General features: G+C 43.5%; 1 protein-coding gene across 1 annotated transcript in view; it reads right to left on the minus strand.

The window, feature by feature from the left end:
* The window catches only part of CCNY (cyclin Y), a 109823-nt gene extending 89106 nt beyond the window's left edge, over positions 1–20717 (minus strand). The window contains exon 1 of the mRNA XM_081834527.1: positions 20389–20717. Coding sequence (XP_081690653.1) covers positions 20389–20542 — 154 coding nt within the window. The 5' untranslated portion in view covers positions 20543–20717. The remainder of the gene's footprint in view (positions 1–20388) is intronic.
* Positions 20718–21241: the final 524 nt, after the last annotated feature.

Raw genomic sequence — 21241 nt, forward strand, 5'->3', positions numbered from 1 at the left:
TGCTTGTTACTTTTGACAGCCGGCCTGGAAATGGAAGCGTTCACCAACGAGCTTACGTGCTGCCATTCTGAATCAGCCACCAGAAACAAAACATGACATCATTTCCTTCCCTCCAACTTACGAAGACTGGAGTTTTATTCTTCAGTGATGAAATATGTGGCACAACATGCATGACTAAATCATTTGTTCAAAATTAACATGTGCAGCGATTAATCTGCCTGCTTCCTCGCATCCTTCTCAGACTTAATGACTGTGCATCAGATGGTGAAAAGAAATATCTGTAAACTCCATAAGCTATTCAGCATGGACACCAAGAAGTCCATAAAATCAGTTCTGTTTCACACAAGACCTTTTAAATATATATATATATATTTGCCATGCATGAAAATCATCTAAGTAACTATATAGACCCAATCATACGCAGAGCACGGGGGGAGGGGGGAAGTGAGGCAAATCCATCCTCTGAAAGATTAAACTCATCTGTGCTTATCTATGAAATCAGCTGCTACTGTACACAAATTGATGGATTGGAAAGAAGCATAATGCAATCTTGGGAATTAAAGAATGTGTTTGAGCCTTTAAGAAGGATGCTAACTTCCAGATAATTGATGGCATTAGCATTATTTATTGGGATTTCCCAGAAAAATAGAGTGCCTCAAGTTATAAAAACAGGGAATCAAGTAAACAAGGGATCAAGTATTTTTAGAGAGAGTCTGTCTGCAGAGCGGCTGGATTATGTAGCACAGCATACTTCCAACTCCCCAGGGTGCAATGTGAATAAAGATGAACCCGAGGATACAGGTTTATAGCATCCTCCAGTGAGGAGGCCATGACTAATTCAACCTGCACATATAACTTTGTTCCCCACACACCCAAATGTGCCAAATATCATTCCTTTGATATTCAACACACACACAGTTTGTTCCCCCACATTCTCTCTCTTTTTTTCCCCACAGAACCATTAGGTAATGGAAATTCTTCTCGTAAGAAGTGGGGGCTTTAAGCTCAATGTCACACTGGCAATTTTTTTTAAAGCACGTCCATACGCCAAGAACAAAAAGTGCTTGTTCAGTAATATTTACTTGTTGCTCTCCTATGCCAGTTACAGCATGGTTTAAATTGAAGGTAAAAACCTGACGAATACATTCTCCACATATAACTGCATTACCAGCAGGTTTGCTGACCAAAGAAATGAACCGAGGTGTGCTCTACCTGCGCAACTCTTTGCTGGATCAGGCCGGTTGTCCATCTAGTTCAGCATCCTGTTCTCACAGTGGCCAAACGGGTATTTGTGGGAACCCCAAAGCAGGACCTGAGTGCTGCAGTTCTGTCCCTGCATATGATACTTTGCAACTGGTATATAGAAACATGCTCCCACCAGCAATGGATATACAACACAGCCATTATGGCAAGCGGCCACTGATAGTCCTATCGCCCCCGTGAATCTGTCTAATCCACTTTTAATGCCATTCAGGTTGGTGGCAGCTACTAGATCTCGTGCGAGCAAATTCCAAAGTTCAGCTATACGTGCCTTGAACGTCCTGAATCTGATAGGATTCCAGCTAAGGATGATTGCAAGAGAAGATAAGAGGGCCAAACATTTGAGGCAGGGGGATGGGCTCCAAGCAATGTTGTAATGGTGCATCTGAAGTTTAGATGTGGTCAGGAATGGCTCCTAAAAGTTTCACTTTGATTTCTTGGAATCCATATTATCTTGTGATGCCCTGCTCCTCCCATCCTTTGGACTAGAAAACCATGAACAAGTGGGAGGAACAGAGAACACAGAGATGCAATATCACACTAAACAAGCTCTGTTTCCATGTTTTCCCTCACCTGGGATCAGATTTCTCTCCAGCTAATGATCTAGCAGCAAACCATTGTTTCCCATTGCAGTTGAATGGCAAACAATGTTTCACTACTAAATCAGAAGTGAAAGGGAAAATCATTTAGACATTAACAGGATTATTGTAAAAACTCACAGTTTCTAAAACATATATAAAATAGATGAGGAAAAGAATAAATAGAGTCAATTGGGATATGCAGAAGAAGAAGAAAGAGGGTAAATTCACAGAACCGCTGAAAGAGGGGGAAGGAAGTCAAGGTTTGATATGTGAAAATTGTTTTTAAAAATTGAAATGTTTGTTATAAATGAAAATTATAAATAAACTTATTTTTAAAAAAGTAGTAGTAAATGGGAAATTAATTAATTAATTAATTTAATAATAATAATAATAATAATAATAATTTAAAGAAGGACCGAAAATTTTTCATGTATGCAACAACGGCAGCAAGGATACTTATCGCTAAGAACTGGAAAACTCAAGATCTACCCACACTGGAAGAGTGGCAGATGCAGCTGATGGACTATATGCAATTGGCGGAGATGACTGGCAGAATCCGAGACCTGGGAGAAGAAAGGATTGAAGAAAATTGGAAGAAATTTAAGATTTATTTACAAAAATATTGTAATTTGGTTGAACGTCAAGAAGGATGCTTGATCATAAATAATTGGCCACCACCAAATTAGATTGGAATTTGATGATAAGTGAGATTAAGGAAAATATAAACCTTTTGGAGAATTGTTAGATTATATTTAAAGGAGTGGATATAAGATTGTAAACAAGATGATAATTTGCTTGAAAAAAACTTCTCAACGATGTAAGTGGGAGCAGGAGACGTGAGGAAGTCCAAAGAAGTTATGAAACTTTGTTATGATATAACTAATGTTGTTTATTATCTGTGCATTTCTTTTATAAAAAAAACCTTAATAAATATTTATAATAAAAAAAAAATTATTATATGTACCCCACCCATCTGGCTGGGTTTCCCCAGCCACTCTGGGCAGCTTCCACAAAGCCCAAAAATACACTAAGATGTCACACATTAAAAACTTCCCTGAACAGGGCTGCCTTCAGATGTCTTCTGAATGTCATGTAGTTGTTTATCTCTTTGACATCTGATGGGAGGGCGTTCCACAGAGTGGGCGCCACTACTGAGAAGGCCCTCTGCCTGGTTCCCGGTAGCTTTGCTTCTCGCAATGAGGGAACCGCCAGAAGGCCCTCGGCGCTGGACCTCAGCATCCAGGCAGAACGATGGGGGTGGAGACGCCCCTTCAGGTATACTGGGCCGAGGAAAATCAAAGACCACATGAAAACAGTTTGGCATTATGTCTGAACCTATATATTTAAAAGGTGTACAGTCATACCTCATGTTGCATTTGCTTCACATTGCAGCTTTTCAGGTTACGAACACGGAAAAGTGTTATTTCCGGGTTCACCGCACGCATGCGCATAGAAGCGCTCTATCGCGCTTAACACACGCGCAGTAGCGGCGTTCTACTTATAGACTTTTCGGGCTGCAAACGGCACCCCGAAACAGATCGAATTCGTAAGTAGAGGTACCACTGTACACTAATAGATTTCTCAGTGCCTTTCAAACTACAAATCTTGGAATCGTCAAAAGGAGGGAAAATTGCTTTTTCTAGTGCAGTTCATAGCACTACAGTCCTACACAAATTGTGAACACCCCCATCCACCTCCTTTATGAAGTTTTCAAGACTCCTGTCATCCATGGCTGCTGAGCCGCACTCACTTGGTGAGTAACAAGTCATGCGCTGTATTTGGCAATAGTAGTAGAGATTTGAGAAAGTCCAGGTCAGGGCTCTCGCTTATGAGGTGACTGCGAGAATAGGATATGTGCCAGGGGTAGGGAACTTCAGGCCTAGGGACCAAATATGGCCCCTCCAGACCTCTCTATCCAGCCCTCAGAACTCTTTCCGGGCTGCACACTCTTCCAAGCCACATCTCTTGCCAGCCCTGCTCTGCACCCTCCTTGCATGTTCTGCCTTGCTGGAATGTGTCCTTGAACTCTGATAAGACTGCTTGCTTGTCTGGGTGGAGGATAAAGATAAGTGTGTGTGTGTGTGTGTGTGTGTGTGTGTGTAAAACTAGGTTATTACTCCATGAACTTTTAAGGGGAAAAGCATGTAATTTCATCCAATGACAGATTTATCTGCTAAACAAGTTGATTCATAATGGCATTAGCCTAACAGTTTCATCTGCAGGAAATTCCCAGCCCTAAAAAGGTCTCCTGGGTCAACATTCCCCATGTTAAGATGAACAAAGCTATTCCTTCTGTCTTAACTGAAAACACCAAAGAAAAGTTCCCAACAGGCCACAGCTATTTTTGATATGCAAAACAAGACTGTATTCTCTAACTTCTCATAAACATAGTGTTGTTCTTAGAATGCCAAGTTGTAGGAGGGAGTACAGGAGCATGGTTTTATATTTGACCTCCTAAGATAAAGGGGTAGGATAAATATGCAGCGAACTGATAATAAACTACTCACAGGTATAGGGAGGTTTCAGCACATGCTCATCTTGCTCAAATCAGATTCCTCCTGCCTTCTACACCAGGGGTTACCAAACTACAGTCCACAAACCACCAGCGGTCTGCAAGCTTCACTCAGGTGGCCCTCAGTCTGCCTGTGAATGTGCAGCTGAAGATGGGAGGTGGCACATCCATTGCACAAAACATTCAGTTTGATTTTTACTTGTATTCTTATTTCTTCTTATATTTCTTATATTATATTAAGATTTTAATTGTGTGGAAATCATACAGCATCTAACACGGCCCATTACAATTGCTACAACAGGCAGAAAAACAATTAAGTGGCCCAGCAAGAACATAAGCAATTTTCAAGCAGTCTATTGGGGTGGGGTTTGGGGAACCACTGTTCTATATGATTGTAAAAGACAGTATTTTAAAACACAGATCTGCCACCTTCATATCTAATTTGGACCCAAATGAAACCCCAGCAACTCAGCTGACACTGAGTTGTCGCTTTTGCTAAAAGCCATCGGCAACAAATAGGGTCATAAACCAACAAACCTACGCATGCTGACTCAGAAGTACCCCTCTATTCAGAGTGATCTATGCACATGTAAGTGTACATAGAGATGCATCCTGGAAGATTTTATTTTTCCCTGTGTTATTTCTTCAACAACTGCTTCAGCAATAAAAAAGCATCGCAATTTCCATTTCCAGAACTGACCAAGGTGGGAGGGAGTCAAAGAAGGTTCACACTTATTTTATTTTTTGCAGCCAAGGCAATCTCTTGCTAGTTCATGCCAAGCGAAAGCAAAGCTATTCAGCAGCCTTTTACGCCATCATATCTTTCACCAGGTATTCCAGGCTAGCACACTGTATTCCAACCAAGGCTGGATTAGCCCAGCATGATTTACACAGGGAGAGATGCTTGTCAGAATGACTGATAGCAACAGGAATGCTCATAACAGCAGGAAGCAGCACAGGCAATTTGGGCAATTTCCCACAAAGGGCTTTGTTTCAACAATCATATGGAAGTTACCACTCTTGACACGTGCTGGGAGAAGCACACGGTGCAAAAAGGGAGGAGGGAAAGCATGCTGCCATTTCCTGCAGACTATGCAGTTTAGTATTTTTCCTTCAGTTCAACGATCTCACAGAAAACTAAAAAGAACATGTCAGCAGCAGAAGACAACAGAGGCCCAAAGCAGCTTGCTCTCTGCCATTGGCGATCACAGTTTTGTGATGCCTTTGGAAGCCAAGCCCAACATTCTGGGTGCTTGCCCTTCCCTGCTGAAAGTGCCCCACCCCAACGCCAAAGCAGAAAAAGGGGGGCAGATCACCTCCGTAGCACAGTGGCCAAATCCCTCTCAGCCTTGTTTCCAACCATGGAGTGGGAAAGGGGTGGCGATGGCAGGACAGCTGCCAGAACAATCCCTACCCACTTCTCAGAAAGAAGGAAGGGGTTGTCCTGCTCACCAGACAAGACAGTGGCACACGGCCCATAGCGAGTGAAAAATGTGCCGCTGCTGCCACAAATGACCAGCCATCAGGTTCCACAGCAGCAATTCTGTCCATCTGATAATGTGGCGTTGCATCCCGAGGGTTGCTGGCCAGGAGGAAACAGTGGGTGTATCAAGCTGAAACATTTGGACCACGGCCCAGAACCTCCTCATTTAGACAATCAGATGACACCAAACAGCCAATCCTGTGCCACTGAGTGTTCAAAAGCTCACATTTCTGTCCATTCTGTCCATGGAGGCAGTGAGAGATTTTACTTTCTTGGGCTCCATGATCACTGCAGATGGTGACAGCAGTCACGAAATTAAAAGACGCCTGCTTCTTGGGAGAAAAGCAATGACAAACCTAGACAGCATCTTAAAAAGCAGAGACATCACCTTGCCAACAAAGGTCTGTATAGTTAAAGCTATGGTTTCCCCAGTAATGATGTATGGAAGTGAGAGCTGGACCATAAAGAAGGCTGATCGCCGAAGAAGAATTATGTTTTGAATTATGGTGCTGGAGGAGACTCTTGAGTGTCCCATGGACTGCAAGAAGATTAAACCTATCCATTCTGAAGGAAATCAGCCCTGAGTGCTCACTGGAAGGACAGGCTATGAAGCTGAGGCTCCAGTACTTTGGCCACCTCATGAGAAGAGAAGACTCCCTGGAAAAGACCCTGATGTTGGGAAAGATGGCGGGCACAAGGAAAAGGGGACGACAGAGGACAAGATGGTTGGACAGTGTTATAGAAGCTACCAGCATGAGTTTGACCAAACTGCAGGAGGCTGTGGAAGACAGGAGTGCCTGGCGTGATCTGGTCCATGGAAAAAAAAAAAAACCACAACAAAACATCAAACATTAAAAGCTTCCTGAAACAGGGGTGCCTTCCGATGTCGACGAAAAGTCATATAGAATAAGAATTTATCTCCAGCAATGTTATTTGACAGGAGTGCCTGGCGTGATCTGGTCCATGGGGAAAAAAAACCACAACAAAACATCAAACATTAAAAGCTTCCTGAAACAGGGGTGCCTTCCGATGTCGGCGAAAAGTCATATAAAATAATAATTTATCTCCAGCAATGTTATTTGCCTGCTTGTGGCACTGAACACCTGACAACCATGTTCAAAAGTCAGAGGATCTGTGACAATGTGGAACAATAACAATTTTTGCACGCCCCATGAAATTGTGCAGAATCTGAGGAGGGAGGTGCTTGTAATGTGCCAAGACGGAACCAAACAAATGTATCTCCAAGCAAAAGTTATGAAACAGAGCTGTGCACCAACATCTCTCCATCTGGCACAACTCTCATAAATGTCAAAGGCGTTTTGCAAAGGAGGTATCCCTGATGGATTCTGTCCCAAGTGCACTGATGCAGGGCATCAAGAATCACACCTTGATTGGGTTCCTAAAATGCAAAACAAAAGCAGCAACAACAAGGAAGTGTTTTAACTAATCAAAACCTCTTAATTGCAATTCAAGAGGAAAAATTCCTGGGGATTTCTCTCAAGTTCATTTAGTATAATTGGTCAGTAAAGGGGTGTATGTATATTGTTAGCTGATTTTTGTTTCAGCATTAACCACACACACAAACATCACTACAGTTCAAATACCTCTAAGGAAAAATTACGACCAGTGGAGTTGATGGGGGGAGTCTCGTTGTTCAAGTTGCCTTACTGACTGTAGGCATTAAAGGAGGTCAGCAAGTCATCAGTAGCATGACTTGGAAGTTGTGTCGGCACACGCTGACTGAAGAGAGCAATCGCCGGGCAAGCTTCATTCAAACAAATGTGCTGCAGAACTATCTGGCAGGCACAGACAGGGCTCTTACATGCAACGTCTAAATAACCATTTCCAAAATGACCATCAAAACAGTATGTAGCCTTGTACAAGGCAGCTTGGCTTGCACAAAGCTATACTCAGCTTTCTGAATGTGAATATTGTTTGTATTTTTTAAAAACACAGTGGTGGTGCAGGGAGGTGGGGAAAAATGAGAATGAAAAGCCCCGGGTAGTGTCACCCTGGAGCAGAAGACAAAATTATTCAGCTGATATGAACTCCTGTGAAATCTAAAATATACAATTCCCAGAAATACAGAGAGTCTTTTCTGCTGGATAGGAACAATGCTCCTTAGTACCAAAGACGACAAATGGAGCTATATATTTATTTCAGCCCTGGCTTCCTACATTCAACCAAGAAACACTTTCATTTCCTTCCAAAAACAACAGGCAAAAAGCTGAAAATGACCCTGGGTGGCAGAGGTGGTAGATCAAACACACCAAGCATTCTTGTTTCTTTTCTAAATACCTGTGTATATTGTGGAATATTTACCTTGTCCTCTGTCTACAACTCTATCTGTATTTTTTGGCTTTGAGGCCAATGCTCCTGCTGAATGCAAAGACGATATGGTTTCCACCTACAGGGTGGAAATACACACGGAAGGAGAAAGGAATGTTCAGTGGTAGGTCCCTTTTGACCAGGGGTCAGCAAACTTTTTCAGCAGGGGGCCAGTCCCCTATCCCTCAGACCTTGTGGGGGGCCAGACTATATTTTTTGGGGGGGGGATGAACGAATTCCTATGCCCCACAAATAACCCAGAGATGCATTTTAAATAAAAGGACACATTCTACTCATGTAAAAACACACTGATTCCCGGACCGTCTGCAGGCTGGATTTAGAAGGCAATTGGGCCGGATCCGGACCCGGGGCCTTAGTTTGCCTACCCATGCTTTTGTCCACAAATTCAATCCCCAGTATCTCCAGGCAGGGCAGGGAAAGACACCCTTTCTGAAATCCTGAAGATCTGCTACCAGCCAGTGTAGATGATAATGACCAAGATAGACCCAATGTCTGACTTGGTATAAGACAGATCTCCTTGTTCCTATGCTACCATTATGGGATGATAGGGATTCATTGCAGAAAACTAACTATGCGTACTAGGAAAGCAGCAGAAGACATAGAAAAGGTAAGCCCAGAAAGGTCAGGTGAAGGGAGACTTTCTTAACAGGCTTTGCAATCATCTGATATCTTGCCTAAAGGTAAAGGTAAAGGGACCCCTGACCGTTAGGTCCAGTCGCAGACTCTGGGGTTGCGGCACTCATCTCACTTTACTGGCTGAGGGAGCCGGCGTACAGCTTTCAGGTCATGTGGCCAGCATGACTAAGCCGCTTCCGGCGAACCAGAGCAGTGCACAGAAACACCGTTTACCTTCCTGCCAGAGCGGTACCTATTTATCTACTTGCACTTCGTGCTTTCAAACTGCTAGGTTGGCAGGAGCAGGGACCGAGCAACAGGAACTCACCCCACTGTGGGGATTCGAACCGCCGACCTTCTGATCGGCAAGCCCTAGGCTCTGTGGTTTAACCCACAGCGCCACCCACATCCCAATATCTTGCCTACCTGTTTGGTATTTTCAGCTCACACTTAATGCTACTGTTTAGTTGAAGGCAGCACACGGTGCTGAGGGGGTTTTGTGTTTATTGTACACTCTGATCCACCCGGCCACTATCGGCCTCACCTCACCAAAAACTCAAGGCGCCATTTCTCGCCCTACTGCGGCTGTAGAGACCGATGCTGGAGAGACATGTTTTGTTGCAGCCGGGGCAAACAAAGGTGTCTGGTTCTGCTGTTGCAGATGCACCATGACGTTTCTTCTCTCTGAGCTCCTCCCAGAAGTCATTCCTCCTCTGGACACTGCTATAAATCCTCTCTAAGGATTCTTAAAATCACATGTTTCTTGAAGGAAGAGGTGCCAAAGAAGGTAATGCCAGGCTTACAGGAAAGAGCATAGCAGAAAGCAGGAGTGGGAGAAGGCAACCAAAAGGAGACTAAGGAGAGAGGATGCGGTTATCCAGACCATAACCAAGGCCTGATGCTGACACTGGGCTGTAGCCAACTAACTCCTACTCAGAGTAGCCCCCCCAATGAATACACCTAAGTTCTCTGTGTTCGTTAACTTCAATGGGTCTACTCTGAGTAGGACTAAGCATGGATACAACTCATTGTCCTCATAGTGGGGATAGACCTGCATCCTCATTCTTTAACCTTTAGTAAGGACAATCACATACAGTCATACCTCAGGTTACAGATGCTTCAGGTTGTGAGTTTTCGGGTTACGGACGCGTCGAAACCCGGAAGTACCGGAACGGGTTACTTCCAGGTTTCGGAGCTTGCGCATGCGCAGAAATACTAAATCATGCTTTGTGCAGAAGCACCGAATCGTTACTCACGTGTGCACAGACATGGTGCTGTGGGTTGTGAACACTGCGGGTTGCGAACGTGCCTCCCGCACGGATCACGTTCGCAACCCGAGCGTCCACTGTACTCTCAGCTGCAGCGCTCACTCCCAGCATTCACCAGTCAATTCATGCCCTTTCCTCTATGATCCCCAGAAGGTGAAAGAATCACCAGGTTAAGGCAATTACTTGGTGCCAGAACTACACACCCACCACTTAGTGCCAACAGCTGCTTGTTCATCTAAGTGCCAGCTACTTTCACTAACTAAGTAACGCGAAAATCAGTCTTGCAGTTTACTTGAGCAGGACAAGAGGAAGGAGACATGTGACGCAGTTATTAGACAGCCACCATCAAGGGTGAGGGGGAAGTCACAAATCATGCCCCTGGCACAACCTGGCCCTCACAGTCGTCACATTCTCTAAAGAAGAGAGAATTGGCAATTACTGTCAGGGCCAAAGGATAGGTTGCTACTTTCAGCAAGTACACTGTCAAGGTATACTGGGCACAAAGCCTCAATTTCACTGTACATTTCCTGCTGGACATATCTGACAGCAATTCCTTCCTTGCTGGTACACAAAGATAGTACATTGCGATTTACGGCATATATTATTTTTCTGATTGCTCTGGAATGTTTATGAGGTAGGCTTCCAGGTGGGAACTGGGAGGGTCTACCTTTCTGTGTATGGATAAATGAAATGATATATATGATAGAAATATAAATAAAAATTATTATTATTATTATTATTATTATTATTATTATTATTATTATTAAATGTGATAAAGGCCCCTTATAGTTATTTTTCCCCTCCTTTCTCTTTTCTTTTCTCTTTCATTTCTTGGGTTTCTTAAAATTTTTGTTATTTGGTTTGATTTTTATTGTATTTATTGAAAACTTTCAATAAAAATGCTTATTTTAAAAATGAAATGTTTGTGAACTACTACACATCACAGTATCATCAGTATAAAACAAGAGTGGTATACAATAATAAAAATAAAGCAAGAACAGATAGAATAGTTCTTTAAAAAAGAAAAGAAAAAAAGAAATACTGCCTGCGAGTAAACTCATTCTTCTAAGAAAGCCTGCGAAAATAAAAAATAAAAAGTTTTTAGCATCTGACAAAATGCATACAGTGTTGGAATCTACCTTCAACACGCACTCTGTTCCATAGGATAGCTGAAGGACCTTGTCCAAGCTGCCATGAAATGAACCTCTGGGGCATGCAGTACCACAAGCATGACCCCTAGTAGATGACGGCAGCGGGCAGGAAGGTATATAGTCATTGAGGTCATTCTTGAGATATCCTAGTCCCACGTTGTTTAGGGCTTTATACTGCAACAGTAAAACCTTAAAACTTGGCTCGGTAGCGTAATAGTAGCCAGTGTAGTTCCCTCAGCACTGACATGATGTGTTCACAGAAGACAACCCCAGCCATAAGAGGGGCTGCAATACATCCTGCACAAGCCGCAGCTTCCGGACCAAACCTAAGGGCATACATATTCACAAGACAGTGCATAGTCACACATCAAAAAGCTTCAGAGGGAGAAAAAAGGAACATGCCCATTTAGAACTCCCAAGCACAAGAAGCCACTGGGCACAGCCATATTTGTTTACACATGGAGGCCATTTTTTTTTAAGGTTAAGCGTAAATAGTTCTGTAAGTATAGCGGCTGGACCCGGCACTGGGAAAGCTGTCAAGGAGTTGAGCCCAGTATACCAGCAGATTGACTGAGTGATGTTGCTTCATGAATATGCGCTCTCTGGTGTGAGCTCCCAAGTAGGGAGACTGTGTGCCATAGATCCCAGTTGAAAACAGCACGTGAATTAAGTTGGATCTGTAAAGGAGAAGAAAGCAGAGTCTTCTCATATAATCCTTTTGACTGGAAATAAAAACGTACATTATGCATTATGCTAACTTTCTTGTAGAGGTAATGAATATAGGTAGATTTTTTAAAAAAAGAAGTTATAGAATGTTAATTCTCTTAATGAGGGGTTGCTAGGTGGCGACAGCAGTCATGAAATTAAAAGACGCCTGCTTCTTGGGAGAAAAGCAATGACAAACCTAGACAGCATCTTAAAAAGCACATACATCACCTTGCCGACAAAGGTCCGTATAGTTAAAGCTATGGTTTTCCCAGTAGTGATGTATGGAAATGAGAGCTGGACCATAAAGAAGGCTGGTCGCCAAAGAATTTACGCTTTTGAATGATGGTGTTGGAGGAGACTCTTGAGAGTCCCATGGACTGCAAGAAGATCAAACCTCTCCGTTCTGAAGGAAATCACCCCTGAGTGCTCACTGGAAGGACAGATCCTGAAGGTGAGGCTGCAATACTTTGGCCACCTCATGAGAAGAGAAGACTCCCTGGAAAAGACCCTGATGTTGGGAAAGATTGAGGGCACAAGGCGAAGGGGACGACAGAGAATGAGATGGTTGGACAGTGTTTTCGAAACTACTAACATGAGTTTGACCAAACTGCAGGAGGCAGTGGAAGACAGGAGTGCCTGGAATGCTCTGGCCCATGGGGTCATGAAGAGTCGGACACAACTAAACAACAACAAAGGATGGCAGAGGGGAATGACTGGGATAATGGGAGATAATAAATGTGCATCAGCAAAAAGGGGGACAGTGGGACATGTGGTGAGGAACATTCCTTTAAAGTCACTATCAAGACTGTAATGAAACCTACAATTTTGTGTCTGTCTCTACTAGCTCAGGTACAGGCGAGGAGGCTGAGAAAAGGGTCTGTCACTGGAGCTCCCAATGGATTCTTATTCCTACTTAATTTTTTTTAAAAAAAAAACCACTACTCCAACATAAAGGAGAGAGGGAAGCATCAGTTTTGCTTTCTTTACATTCTCAATGACCTTGCCCAGAGCAAAATGCAAAGTATCTACAGAGAAAGTGAATACATTTTAATCTGCGCATGCAAGTTCATGTACTAACAGAAATGAAGAAGAAACTTCTTCCCTACCCATCCTTCAAAAAAAAACCAAAAAAAAAAACAGGTAAGCAAAAGTCACTGTTAGGTCCTGCAACACAAAATGGATATAGCTAGAGAGGAAATTAGTAATTGATTCCAAATCTAAATTGGCTTTCAAGCTACAGAGCCCTCTCTTATTATCTTCCTCTAACTTAGCAAGAGAGCTTGATGCAACATGGCAGAATTGTGCGTTCAAACATCTACATTTACCCTAAAGATTTCCAGAACTCATGCAAAGGGGTAGAGACAGAGACACCACATATTCTGTTACTGATTATTTGGAAATTGTGAAGAGGTCGCAGGACTGCAAGAACAATTTGCTAACAGACACCCATACCCATAAATTGCTGAATCAGTAATGCACAAGGGAAACTTTGCAGGGAAACAAATGAACTTTGATCTGGTTCCTTCACCCACTTCACTCTTCAACTTCCCTGTTCTCTCCACAATGACACTGCTGCACCTGGAAAAATGCAACTATATGCCATCATATATAATCCTTTTTATGCAAACTACATAACGATGAACAGCGGAGGAGCACACTGAATAGCCACTTACGGTAAGTATTTGCTACTCACTCTTTCTGGCATACACCACGTATCCTCATTAACTAACAAGACTAGCAAAGAGTTAATAATCCCTCTTTAAAAAGGAGCAGGTCTCTTCAGTTATACTTTGCTTTACTGCTGCATCCTCCAGGAATGAAAGCTGAGATTTAAGTTGGTGAAGGTCTTCGCTCTCAAAGCTATTGTTGTATGAGCAGCTTTACAACCACAGGGGCAGAACACTGCCTTCCAAAGTGGCTTTCTAGTGCCTTCCTGCACTTGACATTTAAGTGGCAATATATGCCAGAAACATTTCAATTTCTACACATTTACTCTTTACACAGTAGCAAGCTTCAAATATGTAATACAGCTGGTTTTTAAATGAAAAATGAATAAATTATGCATGTGATTTAAATTTACACCCATAAAATGTGCCATGAATTAAGACCACTTTCACAGCTCAGTACAATCCAAGGCACAATTTTGTACTTTTTTTTATTATAAACCAATGGCAAATATGCATATACAAAAAATTTCCTTGGCCGTTTATCAAAGTGGAAAGAATGGCAAGGTCTTGGCAGCCAGCAAGCACTGAATCCACGGCAAGCACTGAATCCAGAAGGGTTTTAAGAGACAAGAGTTTATAATGAGATGTGCAAACAGAAAAGTTTCTGGCTACCAGTTCCCAAGGCAACATCTCATGTATGGCAAGACCAATAGGAGAAATTGTGCCATGGCTGCGGAATGACCACATAAGCATATCACACAACATAGGTGGAGCACTCAGTTCAATATCAACTATAATATATAAATTTCAGCGATCACATCTAGATGGCATGGTAAGCCATAAACCATGGTTTGTTGTGAATAAGCAGATAGTGCATGCTGCCAAATGGTGCCAACCACAATCCTCCTCTGATGTGACCAGGAACAACAAACCATTGGTTCCTGGGACATCCAAATCAATCCTCATAGCTGGTTTCTCTCCAAACCAATCATGATCTGAAAAGGCTACCTTTGGTTTCCCCCTGGAAGAAACAACCACAATCACTAGTCCAAATGCAATACTAACCCAAGGATTATGGTTTATTACCCTGCTTGCACAAAGAAATGAGTGCAACAGGAGCACTCAGCAGCATGAATTAGCATGGTACTCATTCCCATAGATAAGCCACATGGCTTCCCTTGTCGTCCCAATACAGCCAATGTGCGAGCCTTTTAACAAAGTATGATCACTTATACATTTTCAAGTATTCTTATGTCTAGTTATTAAAAATGACTGATAGGCCAACTTCCTTACACCTTGTCTGCATATGCCTTGCCCAGACCTCTAACTGAATAATACACTAGACATACAATTTATCAGAATTCATTCAATCGTCAACTGCAAGGAAATACCAAAAAAAGTATCAGCAGCGCTGAAAGGCTCACATTCCAGATGATGAAATCACTCTAAAGTTTGTGTGTACTGTATATATATAAGAGGAAGATTATACTGTAGCAATACTTTGAAAAACTATAAATATTTTGATTCCTTAACAATGCACTCCATCCTTAACAGCACATGCACTATTCCACAGACTCAATGGAGCTCTATGGGTATGCGTCCTGAATATGTTGCGACCCAGTCTAACTGAACGTTCCTTTTTATTAAATTTTCTTTAAGCAAGCCATGCAAAGACTGCAAAACAATCTGTCTGCTGCTCTGAAACCCTGAGTCTTTTGCATCCAGTTCGACAAACCTAAAAGCTCTTGTACAATTCTGCCTTTGATCAAAAAATTTCCCACATACTTGGTTAAAGAAAATAAACAGCCCTTGTCTAGCAAATAAATCATGTTGAAAAACAATCCCCAGTCAAGAGTTCTCCCACCATGCACAGAAAATTTAACACGCGATTGACATGCCATAAAAAGGAGGCCTGAATGGATTTTATTAGTGGCCCAGTTATATGGGATGCAGATTTCTGATCCGGAATTGACAGTGCAAGATGTGATCTAGCAGTACTGTGTTAGTGTTTCATTCCAAGCATGAGGGAGGAAAACACTGCATCAGAGCTGAAATTATTACGCTATTAATATTCAAACCCACCCCACAAACAGCATCTGGCATTGTTATATGGCTACAATATCCTGGATCAGCGTGTGACGTGAGTGGGAACATCACAGATAACGACGGCATAGCAGTGCAGAAATCATTGCATCTGATCTTAAATGCTAATTTGCCAGTGCTTCAGCTAATAGGATCGTGTTGCAAGAGCATTTTAAGGATCAGATGATGCTTTAGCCGGTTCTTAACAGCATTAATCCCCTAATTAATGGAATTTATAAAACAGTTGCTTTTAGCAAAAGGTAGAGAGGGCCTGCATTTGTTGAGCGCAACCAGTTGTTACACTCGCCACAAAAAGGTCTTGATGGTGGCAAATATCACTTAACGGCTAAAGCATGATTAATGTATTATACATTTGATGTTAGCTGCTCTGAGCCCAGTTTTGGCCGGGGAGGGCGGGGGATAAATAATAACAATTGTTGTTGTCGTTGTTGTTGTTGTTGTTGTTGTTGTTGTTGTTGTTGAACCAGGGCGGGCGGGTGTCATAAATTCAACATAAACTGAACCCTGAACATTACGGTCAAGAAGTAATCTTTTTCTTCAACAGCCAGTGATAAAGAGTAACTTCAGTAAAAGGGCAAGGCCAGACAAATTCCTCCACTGTGAGAATGTGCGGGATTTTTGAAGTTTCAAGTTGTAAACAATTAAAGACATGCAAGAATTATGGTGTCGGTCTTTTCAAGAAATGGCATGAGAGAGAGGATTTGTTTTATTGCATGCTGGAATCATTCTAACCATCTCCAACTAGGAAATCTCCAATAGTTATGACTGCAAAATTAAATATACACAGTGCTATATGCCTGTTTGAGAGACAAAGATTTATTTCCCTTCCATCCTTTGATCCACACCAAACCTTGAGGTACTGAACCTGAAACAAGTTTGTTGGTATCTAATTCAGAGAAGCAATGCAAATAATTAACAAAAAAGACACATGGTTATATATATTCTTATATATTAGAAAATATTTGTATATTGCTGAGCTATCGAAGTCCAACAAATACCAACATTTCTTTCGATCTATTTGACACATATTACATTGCTTATCTACTGGGGTTAATAGTCTCACATATAAACACACCTGAATAACTCATTAACTGAGTAGAGAGCTCAGGCTAGGCCACACCCTCACCTCTGCTTTCATTCAAAATGAACCCTGTGAACACTCTGGCTTTCAGCCAGGGGTCAAATCAAGTCAAGTGTAGATTATTTCGCAAAAAGAAATATTACACAAAACAATTGTTTTTTAGAACTGTCATTTTACCTTGAAAAGGTACGAAATAAATACCACACAGCACTGAGCACATCTTGTCAGATGGTCAGATTTTTTTCCCCTATTAGCGTGTCATAAAATGCACTCATTGCTAACCTGGCCACTTCTGACGTTACAACATAAGAATTAATCACTCTGAGGGCATTAGGAATGCTCATCAGCTACTCATCTGTGGCCCAAAAAAGTCTAATAATAATAATAATAATAATAATAATAATAATAATAATGTGTTTTAATTGTCTCAACTTTAGCCAACATCCACACACTATTAAGAAACAATAGTCTGTCTATGCAATATTTCAAATCAAACCAATGCACATGGGGAAATAATGTGTTAAAATAAAATCTGGTGTATGAAAGCTGTTGAATGTTGAAGCTACCAGTTTTGCGTTTGTTTTTTTTTAAAGAGAAACACATGTGTGGATGGACACACTTTTAAAAGAACTGACAAGATTCCAGTTAACTCATACAAAGGACACCCACTTGACAGTCAAGTCAGGATTTCCCAGACACTTTTCAAATAGCTCTCTGACTCTAGCACAAGTGTTATTAATCCATTATACCAATGTCTGCAGGGGAAGGCATCAGTAAAGACTGCCACAGAAGAAACCTGCCCAGTATCTGTAACTGTCTACATTTCTCAGTGAAATTTAGCACAAACCAGCACAAACCAGAACAATTATCCCATGATACTAATTGAGATCCGATGGACCGCAGCTTGTTTCTGAAACTGAATATAGACAGATTCTTAAGGCTATGGTTTGTATCCAGCACTAGTCATACTTAGAATAAACCCAGTTAATGAGTAGAAGCCAGAACAAAAGTTAACGAAGATGACTAACTTAGGTCTATTACTTTCAATGGGTCTACTCTTGAGTAGTTAGTTGGTCACAACCCTACCAATTTGATTGAACTTGTGACGCCTGTATATTGCAAGAACCCGTATATGTCCACAACATGTTGTGAAGCCCAAAAGGATAGCATTCTTAAATATTACAGTTTTTCCCACAGATATACATCCTTTAAAAGGTTGGGGGGGGCGAGAACCCAGATTTTCCTGTTGGACTATGCCCCATAAAAGGCAACACAAAAATGAGTGAAATTTGTTGCCTAGGAACACACTGCACCTTAAACAAAAAGTAACTATGGGATTTTGGGAGGGGGGGTGAGAGGCTTTCCCTTCTAGAGTATGAGGAAAAATACTGACGGGCCCAAAAAGCCGTCCCCCAGAGTGGCATGATAACATCCAAAAGCTTATTCCATCAAAAGCATGAGCAACATATGCTAGCATTTCCCACAACAGAATGACAGTGATGCTCACATGTGGATGGATGAACAGCATGAGGTAAAACAAAAAACAAAAACAAGAAAACCCCACAGTATTTTGACGCTGCCACTTTCAAATGAAAGCGCCGGAGGCATGAGCTACACGAGAGGAAAAAATAAAATTTCAGTCAGTAATGAGATGGAGGGAGGAAAGGCACACCCCAGTCCCTTTCCTACCCCACTAAAACAGTCTTCCCAAACCTAGTGCCCTTCATCATGCAAGTTGTAGTCCAAAAACCAGCAAAGTGCACCAGGTTAAGGGATAAATTAGGCTACCCTAGAAACACACCCTGAGAACCATCTCACTGTCCATGGGACCACAACAGGATTTTCAAGGTCGTCCTCAGTTTCTCTTCACAAAAAGGAAGTCAGGGGGGAAAAGACCTAGAGCTGCCCCTTCTCCTCCCTTCAAATACTGGCTATATCTCTTAGTAACTCCAGGTCACACACACCCATTCCTCTGTGAACTGGAGTTGGGAAAGAACTGCTGGATACTCCCTTCCCTTCTTACATTAAACACTTGAGAAGATTGGGAAGTGGGCAGAAATTCCAACATTGTCCCAAGACCTCTTGCTCACAGACTGAAGGGTTAGCTCTCTTCCCCCTTGGTATGGTGGCAAGGCAAAAACTGTGACCCTCCAGATGTTTAGACTCCAATTCCCATCAGCCCATAGCTGTCAACTTTTTCCTTTTTTTAAGGGAAATTTCCTTATTCCAAATAGAAAAGGGGGAAGTTGACAGCTATGCATCAACCCCTGTCAGTACGGTCAATGGTCAAACATGGTCGTAGCTGTGGTAAAGCTGCATCTATGGTGCATGGGGAAAGAATGTGCTTACCTTGTGCCACCCTAGAAGTTGTAGGTTTTGTTTATGAAGTAAGGTTGACCTAGCACAACGTACCACAAAACTGCACCAACCAGTTCTGCGGTACACTGGCTAGGTCAGCCTAGCTTCACCAAGAAAATTAGCAGGGCAAGGTGAGAGACATTTTCCCTTCGCAACTCTGCTGAAGAGACCAAGGGAAGTGACCTGGACCCCGGGCAAATTGTGGGACCTGCTCCATGACAATTGCTTCAAGAAAGTCTTTGAGCACAGCTATGTCCTCCCCACGCACAGCTCTCAACAAGAGAACATGGCTCCAGCGCTGACCCCCACACAAAAAGCACACGCAGCATGTGGAGACTCACTAGTAGCCCATGAGGAAATTTTTTAAAAAACAAGGCATATTTCTTAGGTTGGAAGTTTGAAAAATGGTCCGCATCTGCCATCAGGATTTCAGGAGCTGGAAGAGACATAGCCCCAGATGGCCTATTCAACCATGGCTGGGCCATTCTATCTACTACCAACTGCTCTGTGGCAGGAAGGATCCTGGTTACTTTTCATATGTTGGTGCTGTTTACTGTGATTTTAAAAAAAACAACCCACAAACCATCACAAGCTGCCTTGGAAGGCTTTGCATCCTGAATATAAATACATGCAGTAAATAAACAGAACTAAAACGATGGGAAGGCCTCAAACCTCTAACTCTTTGGTGGCTAAAGGATCCTTGAGACACCCAGCAGTGTCCCAAATCAAGCCCTTTCCCCCAAGGCTCTGTCATTAGAGGCATATTTTGCTACCTGAGGTGGGGGGCAGGCGGAGAAAAAATATAAAAATGCAATCCTCTTATGCAACTGACAATCTGCAACCCTTAATAGAACCCCCAAAATCTGACACCTCAAGTGGCTTTCTCCTCATCACGCTTAACGGCAGAGCCCGCCCGAAGAGCAAACAGCACATGCTCAGAGGCTACCGCTCGCTTAACACACACACCCCCCAAAACATGTTCAGGAGCGCTCTTCCGCATTCCTTCTTCGGGGATGCCGATCTCTCGCTTGCAAAGAATCGAATTGCAAAGAAAGAAAGACCGCTCCAAGGCTCAAGTTTTTATTAAGCCGTCTTTGGAATGTTGCTTGTTGCTTGACGCGTGCAGGGAGGCTTTCCCACGTGCATGAAGGTGGGGAATCTCTCTCTCTCTTTTCCCACATCCACGCCGCAAAATCCGGGGTCTGGCGCGGTTGTGGGCGAGGGGGGGGGGAAATCGGGGGTCTCTCCTTACCGTCGATGTTCTCCCTGTCGCTGATGTGCTGCAGGTTGCATCCCGTGTCCTCCCGGCTCAGCTCGGTGTCGGGGCGGTAGGACTCCAGCCGGGAATGGGCATTCCTCCGCAGCTTGGGGCTGGACGACACGCAGCATGAGGTCGTGTTCCCCATCTCCGCCGCCCGTGGAAAAAGGAGGGAGGAAGGGAGGAAGGAAAAAGAAGGGAAGGAAGGGTGATGGTAGTGGAGGAGGAGGAGGAGGGAGGCAGCAGTCACCAGCGACGTCGAGAAGCCATCAGCGTGCTGGGAAACGGCAAGCGCCGCTGCGGGGCAAGACGACGGTGGCGGCGGCGGCGGCAGCAAGCGAGGCTCCCGCCGGCCGCGCTCCCCGGCGGCTGCTGGTGTGCCCCGAGGCTCATGCAAGCCGCCTTGCCCCGCCGCGCGGCTCAGTCCTCGTGCCCAGGCAGGCGCTGCTGCAAAGCCGGGCTATGCCTCTGCTGCTGCTGCTGCTGCTGCGGCTGCTGCAGAGCCGCAGCCCCATTGCCCTCCGCCGCCCCGCCGCCTCTTCTTCCTCTTCCCAGCAGCAGCGGCAGGAGGGGCGGGCTGGCGGCGGCGGCGGCAGCAACACCGCAGCCTTTTCTCCCCCGCCAGCGAGCAGAAGCAGCAGCGGCAGCAGCGAACCCCGAGGCTGCCTTTTGCAAAAAGGAAAAAAAAAAGAAGCGGGGGGAAGAAAAGGGGGAAAACGGTTCCGGTTCAAGTGGGTGGGAACGCCGGGCTTGCTCGCTCTCGCTGCTGCTGCCAGACAAACAGGGCAGGCGGGCGGGCGTCTGTTTCTTTAAGCAGCAGCAGCGCCTCTTCGGCTCGCTCCTCCCG

The sequence above is a fragment of the Podarcis erhardii genome (genome assembly GCF_964252035.2).
Source record: "Podarcis erhardii genome assembly, chromosome: 12".
Lineage (NCBI taxonomy): Eukaryota > Metazoa > Chordata > Lepidosauria > Squamata > Lacertidae > Podarcis > Podarcis erhardii.